General features: G+C 36.6%; 1 protein-coding gene across 10 annotated transcripts in view; it reads right to left on the reverse strand.

Moving 5' to 3' along the window:
• Positions 1-22,250, reverse strand: part of LOC124171690 (tubulin monoglutamylase TTLL4-like) — a 59,435-nt gene extending 37,185 nt beyond the window's left edge. For 4 of the 10 annotated variants that reach the window (XM_046550935.1, XM_046550933.1, XM_046550942.1 and 1 more), the window contains exons 1-5: positions 21,156-21,189; positions 20,589-20,653; positions 20,395-20,507; positions 8,071-9,414; positions 4,645-4,709 (exon numbers count right to left, since the gene is read on the reverse strand). In XM_046550935.1, the coding sequence (XP_046406891.1) occupies positions 4,645-4,709; positions 8,071-9,414; positions 20,395-20,507; positions 20,589-20,653; positions 21,156-21,174 (1,606 nt within the window). In that variant the 5' untranslated portion in view covers positions 21,175-21,189. The other 6 variants (XM_046550936.1, XM_046550937.1, XM_046550938.1 and 3 more) reach the window with 6 other exon arrangements.
• Between the last annotated feature and the right edge of the window lie 2,614 nt (positions 22,251-24,864).

Below are 24,864 nucleotides of genomic sequence, written 5' to 3' on the forward strand. Positions count from 1 at the left end.
GAAGCATCCCAACACTGTGTAGCGTTATCAAATACCTTTAACGCTCTCTTGATAAAATGTGAACTTGTGCTATGTAAACACGAAATTGCTATCATGCTATGCAAATTGATAGCAATGCTTGCCTCAAATCTTCTTTTTTGTTCATATATTAATCGAAATCCATTGTTATGCAATGGCCAAAAGCATTACTCGTCATGCGGTCCAGATAGCCGGCCTACCTAAGTCATTTATCTCACCTCCTTAAAGGAATGACATTAGTGAATTTAGATCATTAATTAAGCGTGGAGCTAGTGGAAATGAGATTTTTGAAAGCAATACTGTTTGAGACTAATTTTTGCCATAATAGGTTATTGGGCTTATTGACTTCAACGTACAGGGTCTACACCTCAAGCCTTCAAGGCCATCGGTATTCACGGGGGAGAAATGGAGCGGTGCTGGAGTTCCATATGAATAGCATCAACACGTAGAAGGGTCCGCTAGAGAGTCTCAAACACAATGGCTTCATTCCCTCCCAGCAGTCGTAGGCCCTATGCATCGCAGGAATACAGTGCAGCAGTTGCCCAGCAGTAGGTGATTTCGATTGAGCCATACGGAGTACAAACCAAGAGAACAATGACAAAAATCAGGAATACGGGTAGAAAAATCAAGAAGCTATCACAAAAAAGCATAAACCTAGAAGAGAAATTTAAAGTGATCAATTGCTGTGGAAATGGAGTGTGTCAAAGCAATATTGCGCGTTTAAATGTTTAAATTAGAAATGGGTCGAATGACAGATTTCTCTAACTAGAATATTAAATCATACCTCGAATATTCAAATATCTCAAATTTGGAATGCATCGAATATTAGAATTGCGCAAAGCATGCTAAACGTTCATTTTCAGATTTTTCCCCATGATCATTTTCGGTTCCCCACGTAGAACGATATCTGTTCACTACTCTTTTCTGCAAATTTGATGTAGTTCGTCAACTTACCTGAAACGGATCACCTGAGTAAGTATTGAGGGAGTCCTAAGAAAATTGAGAGAGATGAGTAGCCTCATGAAAACATTGATAAGAAGACAAAAAAACCTGATCAGCCATATCCTGAGATATGATGGCCTGATGAAGACGATCGTCGAGGGACGATAGGGAAGTAGATGGCAATAATGTAACAGGAAGACCTCGAAGAAAATATATATGAAACTGGTAAAGAGGGATGTGGAAGATAAGATATACTTTTACCCATGCTACACACCCACAGATGATATACTGGCCACCAACTGTGTCACAAGGTTAACCCTTTCATTGCGTAGCATTTTCTCAGAGTTGTTTCACATTGGCGGAGAATTTTTTTTCACTGCATTCACTTTGTTTTTTGAAAATATGAATACAATTTCAATAAAAAAAGGATTTTTATATTCATTTGAGTATTTATTAAACAATTTGTTAATGGCATCACAGTGATGCCATCCGCACCCATGTGATATATGCTCCGGATACTTATGCAACCCGTTACACAAACATAAAGAACGACGGACAACATATTTTTACGTAGCACCTAAGAAGCATGAAATAATTTCTGAAATGGTGGCGGAATTGAATTATAAATAAGATAATTATTTTTTCAGATGTCATCCACTATCCCTGCATTATATTTTGGGTAAATTAAAGTTTTCGAATTTTAATTTTTACATTTCTAAATTTTTAAATTTACTAGTAACTTAGATTTGCATGCAAACATATGAAAGTTATTTTATCTTTTTGACATTTTATTTTGCGTTAATGCTGCAAAAATTAACTAATAATTCTGAAAAGGTTCAAACACAGCATATAAATTTTGCTGACTTTCTTTTCTGATTATAATAGCTCTATTTGGTCAAAGTGAAATATGTATATTGCTTCAAAGCTAAAAAAAACCTTCGCGGTGAAGACCCAATGCAGTGTTCCATGTATACACTTGAGTAAATTGTGCCAGAGGTAGTTTTATTGCGAGGAGATATTCTAAGCCTATTTCACCAAAGGCTGATACATAAACGGTCCTTGGGGTTTGAAAATAGGAATAAAATTAAAAAAAAAGGTTTCTCCCATATTCCACTAAGTGGCTAAATACATATATGTAAATACTGAAATGTCCAATAGAAAAAGGCCATACGGTAATATTAGAAAAAATAAAATCTCTATAGAGGAGTGAAAATGCACGCAATCGAAAGATGTCCGAAAGAGAGACTGTACTAATGGCGAGAGTCACAAAAACTGAGAAGGAAGAGCTGCCCTTCTCCATGGCATGCACACAACAGAATACTTGCATGCATTTCTAATAAGAATGGCAAAAATGCTTCTAAAAATAGAGATAACAGGGGACTCAGAGCGACTTGTAGTCTATTCCGCGGTGACGTAAAACGACTCTTTTTATTCGAGCCCCGAAATTCGATCATTTTTTCCCCGAGGATTTCCCCAATTCTAATTTCTCATTCAAAATGAAAAAAAATATAAAAGTTTTCCTAGAACCTTAATTATTTCCCGTGAATAACGAATTGGTGGTCATAATTATTCCCACCTAGTAACTTTAACAAACTCATACGAAATAAATGAGAAAAAATCAATTTCTTTTTCCGTAACTAATGTATTGAAAGGATCGTTCAGAAAATGAGTTGCAAATATATTATGGAATAATGTAATAAGTTATAACGGCATTATGTAAATATTAAGTTTAAACAATAATAAAAACAGCAACAGATTATTCAACTGTGTTTAGCGTTTATAAAGTGACCGTATTTTGAAATACGAAAATATTTTTCGTTGATGAGATGGAAGGAAGATTATGTCTAAATATTGTTTGCAAAAATTTTAATAGGAGTAAAACGAAAATAATAACCTTCAAATGTGGCTACATTTAGTACAAATATTCAGAATTGTAAAGAAAATATCACATTTAATTTTTTTTGTGATGGCGAAAAATATTACAAATTGAAAAGTACTCCATAAATGTTTTAAAAAATTACTCGACAAATATGAACTTTTTTTCAAAAACGGAAGGCATATCCAGGCAGCCTAATCCATTGCGCGTGCGGGAAACCATCTTGAGAGTAGAGAGAACAGAGCGGAGGAGCGTAGGAAGCGATTGAAGGACATAGGCCGGCGTGGCATCAATGTGATGCCACCCGCCCGTTGGCAGGACCTACGCTGGGCATCAATGCTATGCCATCCGCACTCAAAGGGTTAAGGGAGGAACAGTACTAGAAGCTAAGCTGGAAGCACTAGGATGCTAATAGGAGAGCACTAAGCACCAAAGATAACCTCAGTAGGAATAGGATTTATATTGAAACATATCCAAAAACATAGTACAGCAGACTCCCGATTATCCAGCTGCTGTTTGTCCGTGTTGCGGCTTTTCCGTGCATGAGTTTTTCACTTTCTCGATGTTTTCCGCTATCTTTAAAAAAAATAAAAATGACGCAAAAGCACCAGGATATTTGCATTATAATGCTATGCTACACTGAACTTATTATTTCTATTAGAATTCCCTTCGTGAAATGGAATCATTTTATTTACTTGCTCACAAGGAATGTTTCAAGTCTACTTGGACGCGTGCTCTAGCAGTGCTGGTGATGATCAGCAGCGGATAAAACTCTTGATTTATTTTCAATGTTTAACCAATCGCAAAGAAGGAAAAATGTTATAAAAAAATTTTCATTGCATTTCTATTTTCAAATTCGCAATTTCAACATTTTGCAAATTCGCAATTATTGCCGTGGTCTCGCATGCGGTTGAATACAGCACAAGGGAACTGGAGATTTTGTCGCACTCGGGCAAGTTTATGCTGCGACGAGTCAAGGTCAAACTGGAGAGAAAGGGAATAGTAGAAGTGAAGGCAGTGAAGGAGTGGAAGTAGAGATAGCATGAGTCATAGTCGGGCACTCGCCTGCATAGACAATTTTCCATTAGTCCTGGTTTCCTATAACCGCAGCTGCACAATGGCATGATTGCGCAGCCGTCGCCTTCACGCGAGCTCCGTGTTCCTGTTTTCCTAGCATCCCGGTGCAGGATTGCGCTCAGTGATCAAGGATCCACATCCCGCACCAGTTACATCCTGGACTACTTGTGTGAGACGCGACTACATGGCGTGGTGCCTGACAGTGTAGTTTCCGACGTCATACAGTGATTTTGAAGCATTCATGCCAGCATCTTCCAGCCATGAATGATTGGTTTTCGGAAACCAGGTATCACACTGAGGAGTAGGAATGCGAGTACAATAACGTTTTCACCAATAAAAAGATCGCGGTCAGTAAAAGAAAGTTCTTAATGATTCCAGAAAGCAGTATAAAACAACAGAAGATGTGCATAAATAATATTTAATCGTTTGATTAATATGAATTATAAGAATTACATGATATTCAAATAAAAGTTTGGATTATTCTTTTTTTCCGATTATTCGTGCTGCCTCTCCCCACCATTACCCTGGATATTCGGGAGTATGCTGTAATTGTAATCCTGAACTAAAAGATGCAATACCACAATCCAAGCCAACATACCACACCGATTCTTAATGAGCAGTTTCCAAAAGTAAATTTTGGTAGCATTAGGCATCTCATTTCATTCCTTGCAGCTCAAGATAAATTATTGGCATATAAAAACCACAAAACATTAAGGATAGTGTAAAATTACCTTTTGATTGTTCTGTTCTCCCATTGTCTTCAGGTTCTTCATTACCTACTGCCTTGGGGTCCTCACTATGGGAAAAATTTGAAATAAATATGAGCAAAACAATTTTTCTTCAATGCAATATAAGCATCTCAAGTCAGTAAGCCATTCCAAAATTTCCAAGTCATACAAAATAATCTACAAATATTATCCACCTAAATTAAAAACATCGGCCATGAACTGAAATAGTGCATCAAAGAGTATCATTGAGACACTATTCTGACTTCAAAAGGAAAATTGTACTTTGCTTTGTATTGAGGATAAAAAAAATAACCTAGAGCAAAAATTCCTACTTTATTTTCTAATCTTTCATTCACAGAAAAGGTATTGTGCATGCAATACTGTATCAAAAGAAAGCAGAAAAAGTGCGCAAAATTCATGCCGAATACCTCCAAAGAGTGCAAAATCAATTAGACAGAATGCCTTGCTGAAGAGAACTATGAAGATACCCATGCAAGTCCCTATGTCTAATACCCACATTGATGCTGAACTTCTTATAAGCCAACTATATAATGTATTAAACCCAGCATTAGGAATAAACTGCTTTAAATTGAAAGATATGATATTTCCATAAGGATTCTGATGATTAGTATATACTTTAGAAGAATCAAATTCTCAATTTTGTCCTCCATAATGACATATTTTCCCTCATAATAGTTCGCCACAAAACTGAAAATGCTAGAGAAACCACCACTCCTGAAAATTTAACAAAACCTAGAACTATCCTGAAAAATATGATTCTTCAATGATAATGACATGTATACTTTTCCAAATTCTATCAAAAACGACATCTTTGTTTCCAGATTATCCCGAAATCGTTCCATCCATTACATAATGGTTTCAGCAGAACATAGCTTCCTCAGGTCTGACATGACATGAGTGAAGATGCTGACTAACCAGCAGAACAGCCATCCAATAAAAAAAACAAGAAAGAATAAATCCAGAAACTGGAGGACATTTGGTCATTGGAGAAGGTACCTTTGCAAATAGTTAATTCTTACCAATGTTTCTTTCAAGCTCTGATCATGATACCATGATTGAATATATTCAAGGCCATTGCTATCACTATCAGAGTTCTGGAACATTGCCCAGAGAGTGATGTTTCAGTATGCCTCCCCTCATATCAGACCATTCATTTTCAACCAGAATGAACTTTACCTCAGTCCAACATGGGTTTCCAGTATTAGATAAGGTAGACCTTACACAAATGACAAATTTGTATTAGTTAATAAGCTAAATGGAATGAATGCATTAAGAAACAATACTTCAATATTTTAACGATGACGTAATTCCACATGAACCAGGTCCAACCAAGGAGAAATACCAAAAAATATGAACAAATGAATCAAACGCTGGCAAAACATTTACAAAGAAAGAAGAAATGGGTATTACCTACATGAGTGATTACTAAGTTGATCATAGAATTGTTTTACAGTCAAACTAAGACTTCACTGACTTTGATGCTGAAGATTTAGGAGGAGAGTTAATTTCCTTTGTTAACCACAAAAACATCACAATCAGCAACTTCAGTTTTAAAAGTACATTAAGGTGGCATAAACAAATGAAATAAACCATACCAATCTCCAGGTTGGGTCATTAACACATTGACCACCATGCTGGTCATAATGACCAGAGTCGATTGGCTCCCGTCACGCCATGCCTGACCCGCCTCCGAGCGACTGTTTCAAAGTGGATTTCTGACGCCGGAGTGACCGGAATCTCTTGCTAACGTATGGGCCATGACCGTTGTGGCATCAGAATATAAATATTTATTTTAAAGTAAAGTACAAAAACACATATAATGTTTAATGATCCGGGAATATTTAACGGAATGAAAAACACTAATGGCGTCAGAGGACATATCTACTAAAAACATCATGGCGGCCAACGTGTTAAGTGAGTGAGTGAAATAATTTAAATTCAACATGCACAAATTTAATCAACTGGTGTCTTGAAGTCATGCCCACAATAAATTCTAACAATAAAAAGAGCACTAGTGAGACAGGGAAGATTAAATCGAATGGCTTAAAAATAAATTTGACCAAATCCATTAACTAGGGATTTTCCCCATTTATTCAAGCTGAGATGAGGCAAATATTGGAAGAATCGATCAAATTCTAATGAATCTATGGATTCAAAATTCTATCAAGTCCATGGACTAGAGATTCTACGCATCACTTATACAAAGCTGATTTTATGAAGTTACAAAATTTTCAGGGAATCTTCAATCGCATTTCCCTATAGATTAACCTGGCCTTTTCAAATGATTGCCATTCATTATGTCCCAATCCTGACCAAGTCAACCAGCACACAAAATTATCTCACTATCTTAAGAAATATCAAAAAAAATCTTCCAACAACATCAATTACAAGACAATGTAAAATTACTATGCCTATCAATATAGCAATGTTTATTTTAAATTATGATGGTCTTTTAACAAAAGCCTCATTAATGAAGGATTACTCAAGTCAACACGGCTTGCCAAGCAAGATAAGGAATACATAATACCACAAGGGAGGAACTTGAAATTCTTCTAGAAATATCAAACAGGATTTTTATTCTAAGGCAAATTTTGCCAAGTTATTTTATCCAGACAAGCTATGATTACGCCTTTTCCTCTGCTTTTTGCCTACATTATAAGATAAAGTTTAGTTTTTGCCATCTTTATACAATAATAATAAGGCCATAATGTATTTAATAAGGCATCACATTGGTATCTGTACTATGTACCAGTGATTCAGTATTTCTATAGGGATCTTCAGTGGGCTGGCTTTTACAAACTCCAAAATATGGATACCATGATATAAAATAATGATTGAAAAACACTGATAGCCTTTTCTAAGACTGCAAAAAATACAATAACATAACCATTATAGATAATTCTTTAATACAGTTAAGTTTGTGTGTCCAGAGTATAAGTAATTCTATTATATCGACTGCTGCAATTCTAATTAGGTTAACATCAACCATATAAGAGAGAAGTAGTGATTATAAATAAAATGACTTAAAATACTAACATCTTAGAAGTACCTAATACTCAGGAGTTTTAAGAGTGCAGAGGAGAATATCTAAAACTGTAATTCTTTCAAGAGAGAAAAAAAAATAACTACTTCCATTCATATACAGCCAAAAAAAAACCTCTACCCAAAACATAGACCAAAATTCATGCATGAGATGCTGAATCTCCTAACTCATGGCACACATCACCAGAGGCTATATCCATTGATCTCTAAAATGGTCAAAGAGATGGGTGCAGATGAAAGTACATATCTACATCTATAAGCCATTCCTAAATGATAAATGCAAACAGCTTCAACAAATATCCACCCACCAAAACGAAAGTTGGCCCTTCAATGAGCCAAGGTTGACACATATGAGAGTGAGCTCACCTCTCATTGGCTGCTGCTGTGGCTTCCGATGTGCAAGACTCTACTCCACTGTCAGCTTTCTTACTACCTGCTTGAGGAATTGGAACGTATACTTCTTCTTTCCAAATCTGAGGAATTTTTGGCAAACATCTTCGATGTGGCCACTCATGAACTGGCCAATCATCACTTGATTTTCTGGACAAAATAGCACCACCATGACTTTGGTAAATGGGAGACATTTTTAACTCTCCCAAAGACTTTGTTATGCTTACACTTTTCAAAACTTCCCTGTCAGTCCAAGACGATGAGTAAACATTCGTCATTATATTTAATGGAACATCACAATTCATGTGCTGACCTACGACAGAAAAACAACTGCTCATATCTGAGAAATTTGACCAATTTCCTAAAGAAGTACCTTCTTTCATTTCATTGACAGAAAACCTAGGCCTACACATTCCCAAAGTCCTAATGCCTGTGCCGCATAAATCTTCTCCAAAACTATTTACTTTGTTAAAATAATCACAATCACTAGCAGACATGTGCGAGGCAAAATCACCTCGGACAAAAAGTTTGCTTTCATTAACAAATAAATATTTACTAGGGATGGAATGTTCATCAAAAAATTTGGATTCATTATTGTGTAGCTCATCTTTCATTAGTGAAATATCTCCAATACCACTCCTACAAATGCGCTTTTCTTGAATAAGGTCCTTATCTTCATCATAACCAACTAAGTCATTCAGGAAGTCAGCATTTTTGACAATTTCCCCATTAGGACTATTCAGGTTGACTTGACAGTTGGAATATTTTCTCCACATAGTTCTCCTAGAATAACACGAGAACTCATCTCCAGATAAGTAACCCCCCACACTAGAATGCCTTCTACGAATTTCCAAATTTTCCCTGGATTTTCGGAATTTTATTCCCTTGTAATTTTTATTTAGACTAAAAATATGCTGGTTAAAACCCCGGCCTAAAAATTCATTCAAAGCATCATCAGAATTCACTCTCTTCATCGCTACTTTTGGCAAAATGGAATGACTTATTTGAGCAGAATCAATATCCTGATTGGCATACGGAAGAACATCTTCAAAAAGAGCTAACTCATACACATTTCTGTATTTTCCATTCTGTAGGCACGTATAATTTTCACAACCAGCACTTGGAGAATTTCCCGGTTTTCTGCCACCACTTGGGTTCTCTGTCAGCTCTGTTAGAGGCTTCTTATATTGAGCATAATTGTTACGATATGGTTCACTGCTGTGTTGGCCGGAAGAAATTGGCAATTGTTTGTCTTCCCAAGCTACTTCACTTCCCTGAGCACCTTGAAGACGCCGCTTGTTGATTGCTGCATGAGAGGCTCTACAAAGAGCGAAAGTGTGAAGGCACAATGAGTAACTTAATACTTCAATTACAAAATTCCCAAACACACATTTGTTTGCATGACACATTGTCCTCCAATATAATCAGGACAACATCAGCAAACAGCAACCAGGCATTCAATGTATACCTGGCATTCTCTATACATATATTATTCCGGCTATATTCCAGGTGAAGATGAAACCCATCCAACCCAGGTTCCGACCCATGACCAAGGATAAGCAGGTAAAAAAATACCCATCTGCACTTAAAAAAGGTCAGGAATGATAAAACAGGTAACATTTAATGTTGAGTTAAATTACGTTAATAAAACAAAACTTTATCAAGCATGGAATCAAAACCAAAAGAAGACATTAGACATTCTTTGTCGCCAAAAGCCAGAAAACTCAGAGAACAAGCAGAATATTCCACAATAAAACATACAGCCAATTATGAATCTGTTAATACTGGATATAACTTTATTTCCAGGGAACACCCAACACCCAATTTTGTACAAGTTTTCTGAACTACACCCAGTTTCATTTCTTTTCATTAAACCTGATAAACCACAAAGGTGATTGCCGATTGGTGAGGCATCAAAAGAGGGTTGCAACTCCTTCAATCATGCACACCTGCTACTCAAATACTACATATTCACTTGAGCTAATATGTAATATCAACTGACGTTTACATTGAATCCATACGTCAACATATCCCAAAGCAGAATTCTCCTTCAAAGTAACAAACTTCTCCTTCTCCACAGTCACAATTTTACCCCAACTCAGTTAGGCTGACTCCTGCAATGAACATGCTGGTAATTTCTGGTGAGACAATGAATCTACGAAAATTTCTAACCTATGCGCCATTCAAGGCTGAAGTGAATGTCCATCAAACACATTTAAAAGCACAACAAAGAGAATTCTTCCTTAACATGGGGTGAAGTTCCTTGAACCCTCTAGTTTACCAGCCTCACTTTCAAGTACAACCTAATGGAATCTAAAAGTTTGGGCCGGATCATTTTACATCAAATCAACCAGGCCCTGACACCCAACAACTCGGGTTTTCATGAAACTAGTTTGTGACAGTTTTTTGGTATTAAGAGAGATTATGTGAAATTGTAGTGTCCAAGTGTTAATAGTTAAAAAATATGACCAACTGAAATTTGGTAGTGACCTCTATAGTGCCACAGCATGCCATGCATGATGATTTTTATTTTCATCCATATTCCTCTTGGTTGAAATGTCATGATTTTCTGTTCATAGATAAGAACTCCAATTGCCGGGTCTACACTAGTAACTTAAGTGACTACTTAAGTTGGCTCTGTACTTAAGTTGGTAGTGTAGGTGTCACCAGCTTCATTTAAGTACACCTCCACTTAAGTCATCTTAGAACCCAACTTAAATTGCGTTGGCAACTGTTTCCGCACGGCTGAAGCTCTTCAAGTGTTGTAAATGGCACATAATACCCATCTCACTTCTGAATCATCCCGTTGATTATGTTCTAAGTTGTGCTGTATTCTATGATGTGGTTATTGAGCGTTCTATTTCGTTAGTTAATTATTAGTGTTGGGGTTATTAATTCGACGAATTTATTTTGTGGTGTTTCTCATCTTATTGTTGGTTTTATTTCCGTGAAAACTAATTGCTATGCCTGTTGCTCACAGTGAAACTCGATTTATAAAACTTAGAAACATTTTAAGGAATTTTAAGACTGACAATGAGACGACGGCAGAGGATCCGGTAAAACAGTTTATTTTCCACGGTGTCATAATCGAAAATAACATAAACGAATGCACTCAGTAACTTCCCACACACTGTTATTGAAACTATTGCACAGGGCTTTAATTTTAGTCCTAGGGATGCCGAGGGAGATAAGATGTGGCGATTTCATTGAACGTGGGAGGAATTAATGGTTGAAATTTAACATCAATGGTTTTAATAAAGCAGTGGAATTTGACTAGCAATAAGTTTTTTGTTTACGTTATGAATATGTCATTCCACGAAGTCACGCCAGTCATGCTTAGTAATTCTAAATTCTTCTGGCTCCATCACCTCTCGCCATTAAGCGTTCCCTTAGGAACTGAAATCGGTCTTTCCTTTTAACCTTCTACATCCAAAATGGTTAATTCACGGAGTTTGGAAGTTTATTTCAAATAACAGTCGCTTTGGATCAAAGAATCACTAATTGCTCTCCTAGACCTTCATCTGTCAACATAACTGTTTCCCGATATAGACAATCACGGTGCTGAAGTCGACTTAAAGCTCAAGTGTAGCTACCGCACCACATTTAAGATTATATTTAAGTGAAGTCACTTAAGTTAAGTCTGTAGTGTAGACAAGGCAAATGTGATCCCAGGACAACTAAATATTTCTGAACTATTAAACTAATAATAAATTAACTCAAGTTAGCACACAGGGTGAAATTTAAATGTTGATAATTATCTGCATTTGTTGTTGGGTGACATTTAAATTTTGGCTCCTTCATCTTGGTATTGGAATAAAATCACGAGTTTTAATGTTTAACATCAAAAGGGTGACAGAAAAAAATGTATCCTCAATTACTAATTAATGACTAAGCACTGGCAATGTTATCACATTGTGCTGGTGAATCACTTTCAAATTCCACTTGAGAGCTGGTTAAAACATTTTTATGAACTTGATGAGTATTCTGAAAAGATATCTAGAGTGAAAGATAGTGTGTGAGTAAGACTGACTTTATGTTGAAAAAGGTAAATTTTTAACAACAACCAGTTACTATTTGTACTTTTCAAACAAAACATTCTAAAGGAAAAATTGGTGTCTAAATTTGAAAAAAAAATTTCACTAACAAATTTTCATAAGTGGACGGTCATCTGCCCTCTACATTATGACATTTCATTTGCATTTCGTGCATTGGAAAAATGCTTTTAAATAATAAATAATATTTAAAATAAATATACTGCAATTATCACAGCATTATTTCCTAACTAAAAAGAAACATGAGGTACACATTGCCAGAAATACAAAAAAAAAGAAATGACAAAGTCTTAGGATGCCATACCATTTATTTCAACATTGCTTATAAATAGGAAAACTTGCAAAAAATCAATTGCCACTGGAGGAAAAAAGCAGAATGCTATACTTAATACCAGTATACTTTGGTGTGTAAATCCTCATCTACTCCTTCAGAATCAATGGAATGAAAAGGACTTTGTGGTACTTAAAAGTTGATAAATGACAATTTATGCAAACAAGGGGATTTGCATATTAAACATATGTCCCAGTGTGGGGTTTCTGTAATTCAATTTTGAGTAGCCAATAGCATGCTGATAGCAATATCCACAGCTTGTATTGATGCCTCCATACTGAGTGTTTCTGTAATCAATCTTACTGACACCTAATCTGCAAAGCATACTCCCAGTTTTGATAACAAGGCATGAGACAGAAGCCTCGAGAGAAGCTAGTGCTTCCATCCAATTAAAATATAAATTTGTCAGGCCCCACTCGAAAAATCGATAGTTATATTTTTCACCACAAGCAAGAATACACAAAAGCTTTATAAACAAGTGCCAAAGTATAATTCAAATTGTAACTGCCCCACCCAATGTACGTAGAGATTTAATGGTATTTATCAGTGTACTTGTTGATGAATGAATGATCAATGTCTAGTTATGTTACTCCTCACCGCCAATTATACAGTACACTCCTGATTATCTGGGCTAATGATGGTGAGAGACAGCACAAATAATCGGAAAACACGGATAATCCAAATTTTTCTTTGATTTCCTGTTATTTTCATAATTTACCTAAATCGAACAATCTATTATTACTTACGCACATTGTCTATAATTTAAGATTGCTTTCCGGAATCATTACGAGCTTTCTCTCCCGGACCGCAATCTTTTTTGCAGTGATAACATGATTGTACTCTTGTTCCTAATGCTACAAGTAATACGTGGTTTCCGAAAACCACACACCCGTGGCTGCAAGGCCATGGAGTCAAAAAAGTGGTTTGTACGAACTAGAGATGGGTCGAATAGCAGATTTCTCGAATTCGAATATCGAATTCGAATATTAAATCATAGCTCGAATATTCGAATACCTCGAATTTCGAATACCTCGAATACTAAATGATGAATGCTGGAATGTTTGACTCGGTTGCCTATGCAGCAGGCAACACAAGATTTTGGGGAGTAATTTTGATTTCCTTAAAATGATTCGAACAGGAATTTAGCTGATTAATGAATAATTTAATTTTATGGAAACAATTGGGCATATAATTAATTCAACTAACATCGCTTTACCCCCACTCCTGCTGCCAAGTGCTAGCTGACAATCTGAGACATTTTGCAAAATACAAGCTCTTTTCCACCGGATTTTCTTCAATTATTTTCAGTCCATCTTTGGGAGTTCTCACGAGATAAGAAGATGAATTGGAATTGCTATCAGGGAAAAACCAAATATTCTGAGAAAGTATCCTTTTGTCTGTGACTGTAACAATAAAGATTTAAAGCACCACTCATAAATTGTAACTTGATATATGTTTTTGGAAAAAAATACCGCATCAACTTCCGAGAAGCTCTGCTGCTCATATCGAGTTTCGCCAGAATGCTAAGTCTCCATCGTGTTTTGACATTTATTTCTTTGCGTAAAATGCTTAAATAAACTCAGAAATACGTCGTGTTTGGTCTTATTCTTTTTGAAATTACGCGCACATTACTAATATTTCAATTCAATAAAGGTGTAACATCAATTGACGAAAGTCATTCTTAGACACCCTTTGTGCTAACAGATGACTCATGCAGCGGTTGACCTCCACAGAAATGGGGAACTTCGAAGCTGGTAGGAAAAAAAAGGTCAGTGGGGGAGGAGAGGGAGGGCCCGAAACACGTTTCTATTGTTCTCGCGTATTTTTTCGAAGCTAAGGTCTTCGTAATATGATCCCTGCGCGAGCTGTGACCTTTTTTTTATTTTGAAGAAGAGAAAAGCCTCAGAGGGGGGCTAGTGCTGAATGGAGAGGGATACCGGACCTTGGGAAATGCGCTAATGTAAGTATCCCACGGTACTCACACAGCAGTTGACCTCCAGAAATGGGGAACTTCGAAGCAGGTAGCCAGAAAAAGGTCAGTGGGTGAGAAAAGGGGGGAGGGCGTGAAACACGTTTTTATTGTTCTCGTAACTCGATATTTTTTTCGAAGCAGGGGTCTTCGTAATGCGATCCCTGCGCGAGCTGGGACCTTTTGTTTGATTTCGGAGAAGAGGAAAGCGTCAGAGTGGTTGAGGCGAGTGCTGAATGGAGGGGGATAGAGGATCGTGGGAAATGCCCTAAGTATGCTATCCCACGGCACTGAGTTTCTCCTGGTGGGGGGAATCGGGGATTTTCGGATTTTTTCACCCGACTATTTTCGGTTCCCCTCGTCGAACACTTTTCACCGCTAAAATCCACGAATTTGATGCAATTCGTCAACTTGCGTAAAACGGCGCTGCGAGCACTAAATGACTACAGTTCTCTACATTTTTCCGAGTCACTACCAACGACATGCGTGCGACAGTGTATGACGCGAAATTCAAAGTATTCGAGGTATTCGAGGCGGTACTTTTCGCATAACTATTCGAAATCTCGAATATCGAATACTTTCTAGTATTCGAGGTATTCGAGTATTCGCGGATACTATTCGCACATCTCTAGTACGAACCCTTCGAAACCACTGCGTGACGTCAGTAACTACAATGCCGAGTAGTTGCATCTCTCACAAGTTGCCCGTGATACAACAGCCGTGGGGGACGCATCCGTATTCACCAAGCCCGATCCCGCACAGCGATGCTTGGAAAAGAGGAGCACGGAATTTCCGTGAAGGCAATGGGTGTGCAATCACACCATCACGCAGTAGCAGTTATAGGAAACCAGGACGTAAGGCAAATTGTCTATGCAGGCGAGTGCCTGGCAATGACTCATGTATAACACTATCTCTACTTCCACTTCCCCCACTGCTTTCACTTCTACTATTCCCTTCCTCTCCAGTTTGGCCTTGACTGGTAATGGCGTAAACCCAAGTGCGATGAAATCTCAGGTTCCCTTAGATCGTATTCAACCGCATGCGAGGCCACGGCAATAATTGAGCATTTGCGATATGAAATATACAATTAAAGATCATAGTTAACATTACTATGACTTTACAAATGATTATCCATTGAAGAATCTTCTGAAATTAATCAAGTTTTTTTTTCCTTCCGCTGATCATCGTCTACAATGCTAGAGCAGACGTCCAAGTAAACTTGAAACATTCCTTGCAAGCAAGTAGATAAAATAATTCCACTACGAGAAGGGGATTCCAGTGGAAATAATTAGCCTGATCTAGCATTGTATTTTTTCAAATGTAAATACATTGGTGATTTTGCGTCCGATTTTATTTTTCATAAAAATCACAGAAAACTTCAAGGGACTATGAACTCATGCATGGATAATCCGCAACCCGGATAATCAAGAGTCTGCTGTACTTCAAAATCAGAGCTATCTCATTACCTGCTGTACTTCAAAATCTGTTTCCTAAAACTAAAAACTTTTCCTCACTCCCTCAATTTCTTTAGATAACAGAATTATTACACTACTGAGGGAGATGAAAATGTCTGTGGCCTTAGATCATATGTGCCATTTGATCTGTCCAATTATATGATGGTCCTAGCCAGATTTTTCTCTTTGGCAATGTGATGGATATGGATTCTTTCTATAATTCATTGGTTTGAGTTGAATAGTGTATGATTAGTTTCCTATGACTTCATGCTTGAGCAAATCATCAGCAAAATATTCAGGGCATGTCTAATACTCGGCCATCTGTTTTATGATTAAATTATGAAAATTGCTGAACTTAACCCTTCAGAACTCATACTGAGCCTTCTGGGCTAACGTTGATAATATTTTCGTAATAGTTCTTGACCAATTCTCAACAATGTGCTCAGACTTTCTCTAAATTTCCTTACTCTTTTGGTAACATTTTATATGTGAAGTATATCCTGATAAATCTATCATCAGGTTGAAATATGACACTTTTGCTTCACATGTAAGCTTTTATGGTTAACTTCCAACACTCTACTCTTCATAAAGCCTCTTCTTCTGCCCAATCTGCTAGATATTTTGGATATTTTGAAAGTCAAAACTATTCACATAGGAGTATGCCGAAGAAGTCACTGTTGCTCTTCTTTAGACTTCGCAACTCAGCGGCAAGAAATTTGAAAGGCATGGTCATTCCGACTAGAGAGAGTACAGAAATCAGAGGGGCTCTCCTCGCTGAAGTTTGGAGTGAAGCGATTATCTGAAAATTCCACCAGTATCCTCAATGTAGTCTCACTATTTGTTGGTAATGACTTTTTTGAAATGATGTGCTATCAATCCAATTTGTATTACTATCAATACAAACATAGATATAAAGAGTCGCCAAAAACAGGGAGCTGGTCAAATATAACAGTTGTTGAGATGAAAAAATTCTTTGCTATTTTGATTCTGATGGATCAAGTGAGAAAAGATACACTTAAGGAGTATTTGAGCACAGATCCTTTAATTGCAACCGACATATTTAGAGAACTACTGACAGGAAATAGATTTGAGCAGATATGGAAAGCATAGCACATGTCACGTTGAAGAGCGTGGCAAAAACTTTGAAAAAGGGAAAGAGCACGTTCCCTCGTAAAGGTGAAGTGTTACTTGTGATTTGGAAAGACAAAAGGGAAGTGAGGATGATTAGCACTATTCACAACGCTAGCATGGGTAACTGAAAGATAAAGGATGGGGTCACAGGAATGGCAATAAAAAAAACGTGTATTTTGAAATACAATGAGTTTATGAAAGGATTAGACAGAGCGGATATGTACCTATCTTATTACTCCATAATGAGAAATACAAAGAAAAGGTCAAAGAAAGTAGTATGTACTAAGGCTCATAAATTGTGCTCTTTTAAATGCCTGTAGCAGGGTTGATTGATTTAAATCACTTTCATTTAAATCATGATTTAAATCACGATTTAAATCACTTGATTTTTATTTTTAAAAATCAGGTGATTTTAATCATAATGTGATCTATATGTTTGATTTTTAAAGAGTCAAGAAAAGGAAGCTGTGAGTGTATAATTTTGATTTTTATTTCTTAATTAATACAATGAATAGACAGTTATCAGCACAATGGTGGCTCTTAAATAGAAATGATACTGTAGGAATGCATGTAACATGAAAATTTAAAAAAATGGCTTTGGTTAGAATACTAGTGTATCCGTTGAAAAAAAATTGTTTTCTGATTTAACTTCTAAGCGTAGGCACCATTCAAAGTTGCAATTACAGAATTTTTCTAAACTTCATATGCTTTAGAACCGCATAATATTGCACATTTGATACTTCCAATGGAAATTTTATATTATGCTGGCGTAATTTTTAATTTGATACCATTGGCATTTCCATAGTTTTCTCCCCTGATTAACTAAATGTTGTATTAAGTTTAGAGTATGTTGCCTCTTATTGCTTCTGCAAACGATCATTCTCCAATATGCTGCGCAAATAGTTAGTTTTGCAAATAACTGAATTTTTGATGAATGGAGAATCATAAAAATCTCATTTAAATCAATAAAATCCGATATAAATCAATAAAATCTGATTTAAATCAATAAAATCCGATTTAAATCAAAAAAATCAACAAAAATGATTTTTTTGAAAAAAATCATGATTTTTATCAACCCTGGCTTGTAGGGTTTATTATATTCTAAATGTTTCAATTAGTATTCGTTTCCAAAGATTTTTGCTCCAGAACGCCAAAGAGTGGGCAGCGAGTAAAGGAGTCAGTTGAGTCATCCTCGGACGAGGACGGCGAAGATAAGCCAACAGAGCGTGTCCCTTCAAGAGATCACTCACAACGCTTCTCGAGAGACCTTGGTAGACATCATCTCATCCCTATCATTGGAAAGGGGAAGAAAAAATACCACGCCAGAAGATGCAAAGTGTGCGCTTCAAGAAAAATTAGGAAAGAGATTCGGTATGTGTGCTCAATTTGCGACAATTCACTCCACAAAGGAAAATGTTTTATGGAATATCACACGAAGAAGAAATGCTGAAATTATTTGGGAGTACTACATTGAAAGTCGCATTTATAAATATTATTTTTGAAATAAGTTATGGAATTTTACTATGACCATGCACATTCTAAGATTGAAGTTTAAAAATCCGTTGGAACAGAGGGTTATAAGGCATTTAAATACCCTGGTATGCAAAGTGTCAATAAAATGGACCATTAACCTATTCCTAATTTGATTTAAACAAACAAAAGACGAAAATAATTGACTTTCATAGGCAAAGACCTCAAAAAGAAAATGGAGCCTGACATGCTCAGTGCGATTACTGGCATCCCAAAAACTGGCACGAGTCCTGCACGGTTAAATACCATACCAATATGTAAAAGCTCTGAATTTATTTGGAGATATTAAATTAGGTATCCTTAGCAAATTTTAAATACAATCACATATAATCCACCCAAAAATTCAAAGTGAGACATTTTTACATGTCCGTAAATTATCAAGAGGGGAAGGACAGTGCCATCTATTGTAAAATTAACTTGATGGCATACATCAGCCCAATAAGAAGAATTATATACAACATTTTCACAATACTTTAAATGTACTCATAAATTTTTTTCTGATTACAAACAGAAACAGCAATGGTAAATCATTACCATACCATCCTAGTTTAAAATTAATTTCTTAACCCTAAGGTAACACATTTTAATATGGAATAATGTCCAGATACTGAAAACATCGATTCAAACCATACTAAATCAAGAATGGTAACTAAAACATCCCACCAATAGAAACAAGTAAAAAGCTACAATTCTTCCATTTAATTTAATTCCAATCCTAAAAGAATCCACAAGATGGATGAGAGTTGTGAAAAGGGTCATACCTACTCCATATTAAATGCCAATTTTGGAACACCATTTGCATTAGGGATGGAAATAGAGACTAAACGAAAGTCAAAACCGGTAAAATTTCAAGTTATAGTTCCCGTGAATGAAACAAAACGAAATGGATTTAACCCGGGGGAGCTAAACTCAGGGTCGAAATGAAATCGGAGTCAAAACTACCACAGGTCAAAACTTAACTAAAACGCTGGGAAGAAACGAAATGCAGATAATGTTTTGCACCAGAGGGACGACGTGCTTCACCTTTGAACAGTTTAGTTTCGACCCACATACCGAGTACAGAGTATGGTTGAACGAAGTAAAGGCTCGGCCTACCGACATTAGTCACTTATATTTTTACCACTAGCAGGAGAACGGTGAACGCAAACTGGCCATTCAATTTTCAAGGTCGATGTTTTAACCTCTTTACACGCATGTCAAACGTAATGGGTCGAAACTATTCCCTCTTATCCCCCTCCACTCAACTTCTGGGATCGAAACTTAACTATGAGCAGCGGAGTTTCGATTAATTTCGCTTCATCCCAGATCGAAACTAAACTTCTTGGTGATTTTAATTTCGTGCGGAACAAAACTAAACCTAGGACTCATATTTTTGTTTCCCTCCAGATCTTCAAGAAACATTTTCATTTTGTTTCACTTGCCATACCTGATTGGCATGCACTCATAACCAACATATTTGTTCCCTTCAAGGTAATAGTACGTCACCGCTTATGAATTGTATGTAAATCAATGACCTACTTTGCATTAATATTACTTCACAGCAGCATTAATGCACAAATAATAACAAATAATTTAAGAAAAACTTATTAACTCTTGGTTTCCCACATCAATGTCTATCATATTGGCTTCATACTAGCCATTCATTGTCAGTAACCTACATTAAATTAGATATGTTAGTGGCCAGTAAAATGAGACAAAACACTACAGAAAGCTCCACAACAATCCAATATTTAAGTTAGGAACTTCTTCTTCTGCTCCATTTGAATCAAAACCTGCTTCAAAAGCTTAATTGGAGGAAGTTTAAAAAGAAATAAAATGGAATGAGTAACTTACTTCACTCTACCTACATCCCTTTTCCTTCGGTCACCAAGAACTTTCTGGTAAGAGTCAGCTACTGAATCTGGAGGTGCATCATCATAATTGTTGTACTCTCTTGACTCCTCCCCCTGAAAATTAAAAAAGCAAAGACATGATCAACTACTTGTTTGGCAATTGACAGAATTATTCGAAGGAAAAAACCACTATACCCGAGAAGTTCCTGGCTTCACATACGCCATCATAATTCTATCCCAGACATTGAAGTTAGGTGGCTCTGAAAGAACACACGACCAAAACAATTGCAGATTACGCACATAAACATATAAGATATTGCAATTATAATAATTCATCAACCTTGATAACAGCTCACTAATACTTAAAAGATATTCACACAAAAATGGAATAATTATATAGCTGCATCCATAGAAAAAATAAAATAAAATCGTGAATAATTCAAACAGAAAAATATCAATTAACATGAACAGATACTACAGCAAATTTAATGTTTCGTTTTTTATTTTATTACTCGATTTATATGGTGGCAGAAAAATAGAGAATTAGCGAACAGGTTGTTCAAAGCTGTTGTCCCAGGAATGGGAAGCGATATTGGCCGTAAAAGATGGCAGAAATTAACTGTCATCACCCAGTTCACACGGAAATAATTGAATAACATGCCCACAATAGTTCTGTTTGAAGAACGAAGTATTGCATGTGATAAAATTTATCTATGCATGCAACAAAAATGAGTGTTTTAATATAAAAATATTACCTCGCACCTCTCAAGAGGGGATTCATAAGTACTATCTAGAAACTTGTGGTCGCATGGTCCACGTCTTCTGAATCAAAATAAGCTACCTCCGCAGTACATCCATACCAAGACCATCACTATGGACTGACTCATGTTATCACGTGTGCACAACAGAGTAAGCATAAGTCTAAACTTGTATCTTTGCTTACAGAGAAGAAACCCTTCAAGAACGACAAATTACAAATTTTAAAATGCTTCTTTTGATTAAACTTCACCTTCAAACATACTGAGATTATACAAGTAATGAAGGGAAAGCGCCATGGGACTCAAACTTTGGCTTTACTGGAGTAATCTAGTATTTCATGTTCGGAGCGGTGGGAAAGAAATGCTGCAAAAAATGAATAATTAACTCCACGCCTTGATTGATTTCACGGTTGTCATCTTGTAGTATGTATAGCTTCTCAACAATTGGAACAAAAAAAGCCATAAGTTAAGAAAAGTGTTCACCTGCAAACCTACTATGATATCAATGCAAAAGAGACCAGATATTCAGTGTGTCACTTACTTGTAATGAAATGAATTGTATCCAGGGAAAAATTTTAACGGCAAAAACAGAAAAAAAGAGTGGACAGTAAATTATTATGTATCATTAAAATGAAGGACCACTTCTGTTTACCCAAAAAAATTAGAAGTTTCAAAATCACACTGAAATAAAATAAGGGAAACACCTGCAATCGTAACGCTGCAAGGACAGGCACTCAAATTGACTTATTCTCACTCCAAAATTATTCGCTAACTCCAACCGTGTATTGATTTCCAAACGAAATGGAAAGGATTCCATAAATAAAATTAAAACTTACATGAAAATGAAAGGGACAAACGATAACTGCAGCATAACTTCAATGGCGCCTAAAGATTATCCTCATAACAAAAAAATATCGATATTTCTAATTGATAGGATTCATATCACAGGATATTCGTTATGTTTCTCTTACTTTGCATCTAAGGATGGACATGGCCTTGCAATTAGCTCTTGAACCACATATCACTCTATATGGAACGAATAAGAATTTGTGAGACTAACATTTGACACAATAACCAAAAGGAAACCATGTCCATATGGGTTGCGCATACATTACGTAAGGAACTAAAAAATTTGCCATGCGCACGTTTTTGGCGCCAATTCAATTAAAATATTTTGCAAGAACCTTTATTCTGAGGTGAATAAAGTCAGGTGGTCTCTTTTTGTCTCATAAGATCGTTCATCGAAGCGCACAATTTTAGTTGTGAACATTTAGAGATCTGTCCATAGTCTGGTTTCCTCTGTTCCCATTCCTTACCCATCCTTAGCATATTTATTTATCTGGATTCATTTATCTGTTTGGTTTATAATATTAAAATTCATTTCAGAAGCAATTTTCTTATTTCTTTGCGTTTTAGGTTCAACTTAGTGTGTAGTGGCATAGTGGAGTGTAACCCCTTCGTCTCCATGACTCAAGGCTTAAGCTAGAAATATTTTACAGGGTTTTTTTAGGGAGGGGTGTATTTTGGTAGGGAGAAAACTTCCATTGAATTGGAAGATATATCTCCCTAAAATTATGCTATTTAACCCCTTAATCCCTCTTATTTTATAGCCTCTTAAGTTACCTTCGCAGTTCATTACAATTGTAATTACATAATAATTGTAATTTTAAAATCCACAGTATTGGCTCACCAAAATAACTTTGCTGTGATTTACAGCGGAAATGGGTAAAAGGAAGAAATTTGTTACATGTCATAAACATGAATTATAATCCAAGTCAGGTTGACATCTGGAATTTGCTACGCATGATGACATCACCAGCATCTGACTTCATTTGCTGCTTGCAGACAGGGCGGATGCAGGATTTATTTCTGGGGGGCACAAGGATACCTCGTAATACAAAATGAGCGCTATGATAATGGGACTATATTAAAAATCTTGCATATTTTTAAGGGTCTGGGGGGGACACGTGCCCCCCCCCCCTAGATCCGCCTATGCTTGCAGACTATATCATAGCATAACTGATGCCTACAGTTTGACTTTCACTGGTGACACACTTGGCATCGTTTGCCATCCGCTGACTCAAATTTAAAATGAAATTTGCTTGGGTAAGGACTTCATGTAAAGTCAAATGAAGAATTGTGTAGGATAATCATTTAAAAAGCCAATGTCAGCAATACATACAAGGGTGGTTTCTCTCCACCTCTGATGGTTCATAACAGAAGACGAAGTGATTTATTAAAAATTATTTCATTATGATAAAAAACTTTTGGGCTATGTCGACGCGGCAACATAGCCCAAAAGTTTTAAATCATAATGACGAGCACCCACGAAAGTTTTAGCGAAGAATTATTTCATTGTTAAATTTTGAGCACCCTTGTGGCATCCTTTCGACATAATGGCCACGGCAATTGAGGAATTGGTCATGCCTGTGGACAAGCTTAACTATACCTTCTCCATACGATGTTTCCATCAATGATGTCCAATGAATTTTGCCTTTGTCCTGAAACTTATCGTTCATTTGAAAACACTCTTCTCCAAGCCACATCTTCATTTCAGCGTAAAGATGGAAGTCACTAGGTTGGCATTGCATGGCGTGTGATCGACAATGTCTATTGAAATTGCTCAAGGAGCAGTTGGGCTGCATTAGTGCTGATTGTGAGATGATGGGCATTTTCATGGATCAGAGCACTTAGAGAAGACAGCACACCTCCTCTTTTGTTATGAATGGGAATGAGGGTAATGTTTCACACACTAGCCGCAGTGCATTAAAAAAATTCTCTTTTAATGGCATAAAGGTCAAGGCATGCCAATGCTGGAGCCATTCGGTGAGTTTTCTAACTGTCGCTCCACAGAGCACACTTGGCTGGAAAATCAATTGAGGCAGTATAGTTAATGAGATTGCTACTAACCTTAGGAGTAGAGAAGTCCACTTGCTGGCAGTGCATCTTGAAGAAGCTACATAAGGGCCGAGCTTGCCGGCTGAACCAGGATCATATGGCTAAACTCCCCGAAAATTATGGGGCAAATGTCGTGTACCCCAAGAACCCCGATAAATAAAATATCAACGAACGAAAGAAGAGGGAAGATGCATAAGAGTGCAGCTGTTGAGATTGATGTTACTTCACATTACTGACAAACAGTCTCAAGTTAAAATATAGTTAAATGGCTAAATTTTATAATAATATACTACCTTTTCAAAAATTATGATACAGCTACTCATAATAAGTAACAAAAATCAACTGAAAAAGTAGTAAAGAATATGTATATCATGTTACATAATTGTTAATATTGACGAGTCTAAATGATGAGAATTCTTGGTATCCATCCGGAACGCTCAGGAAGACAATGACTAGAATTCTCGCCACCCGTACACAACGTGTTAAACTAACAACTTACCATCAGAAATGATTTGAGTGTGTGGTGCAGAGGATGCACAGTTGCCCTATCTGCACAGTGCCCACCTGTCACATGTATGGTGTTTTTGCTGAGCAATCGGAGGTTGAAAAGGAAACTGCTCTCGTACATAGAGAATACAATAGAGGTGTAGACAAAAATCTCAACAGAGAGCAAGGTATACAATGATCCACAAACTATTTGGTGACACATTCACAATCCACATTTTTGACCTCTGAAGCAAACAGATACTGCTTGAAAACCCATTCAACTCATGACTCACCCCAGGGACGCAGCTAGGAATTGAGGCTAGGGGGGG

Source organism: Ischnura elegans, chromosome X (assembly GCF_921293095.1).
Source record: "Ischnura elegans chromosome X, ioIscEleg1.1, whole genome shotgun sequence".
NCBI classification, from domain to species: domain Eukaryota; kingdom Metazoa; phylum Arthropoda; class Insecta; order Odonata; family Coenagrionidae; genus Ischnura; species Ischnura elegans.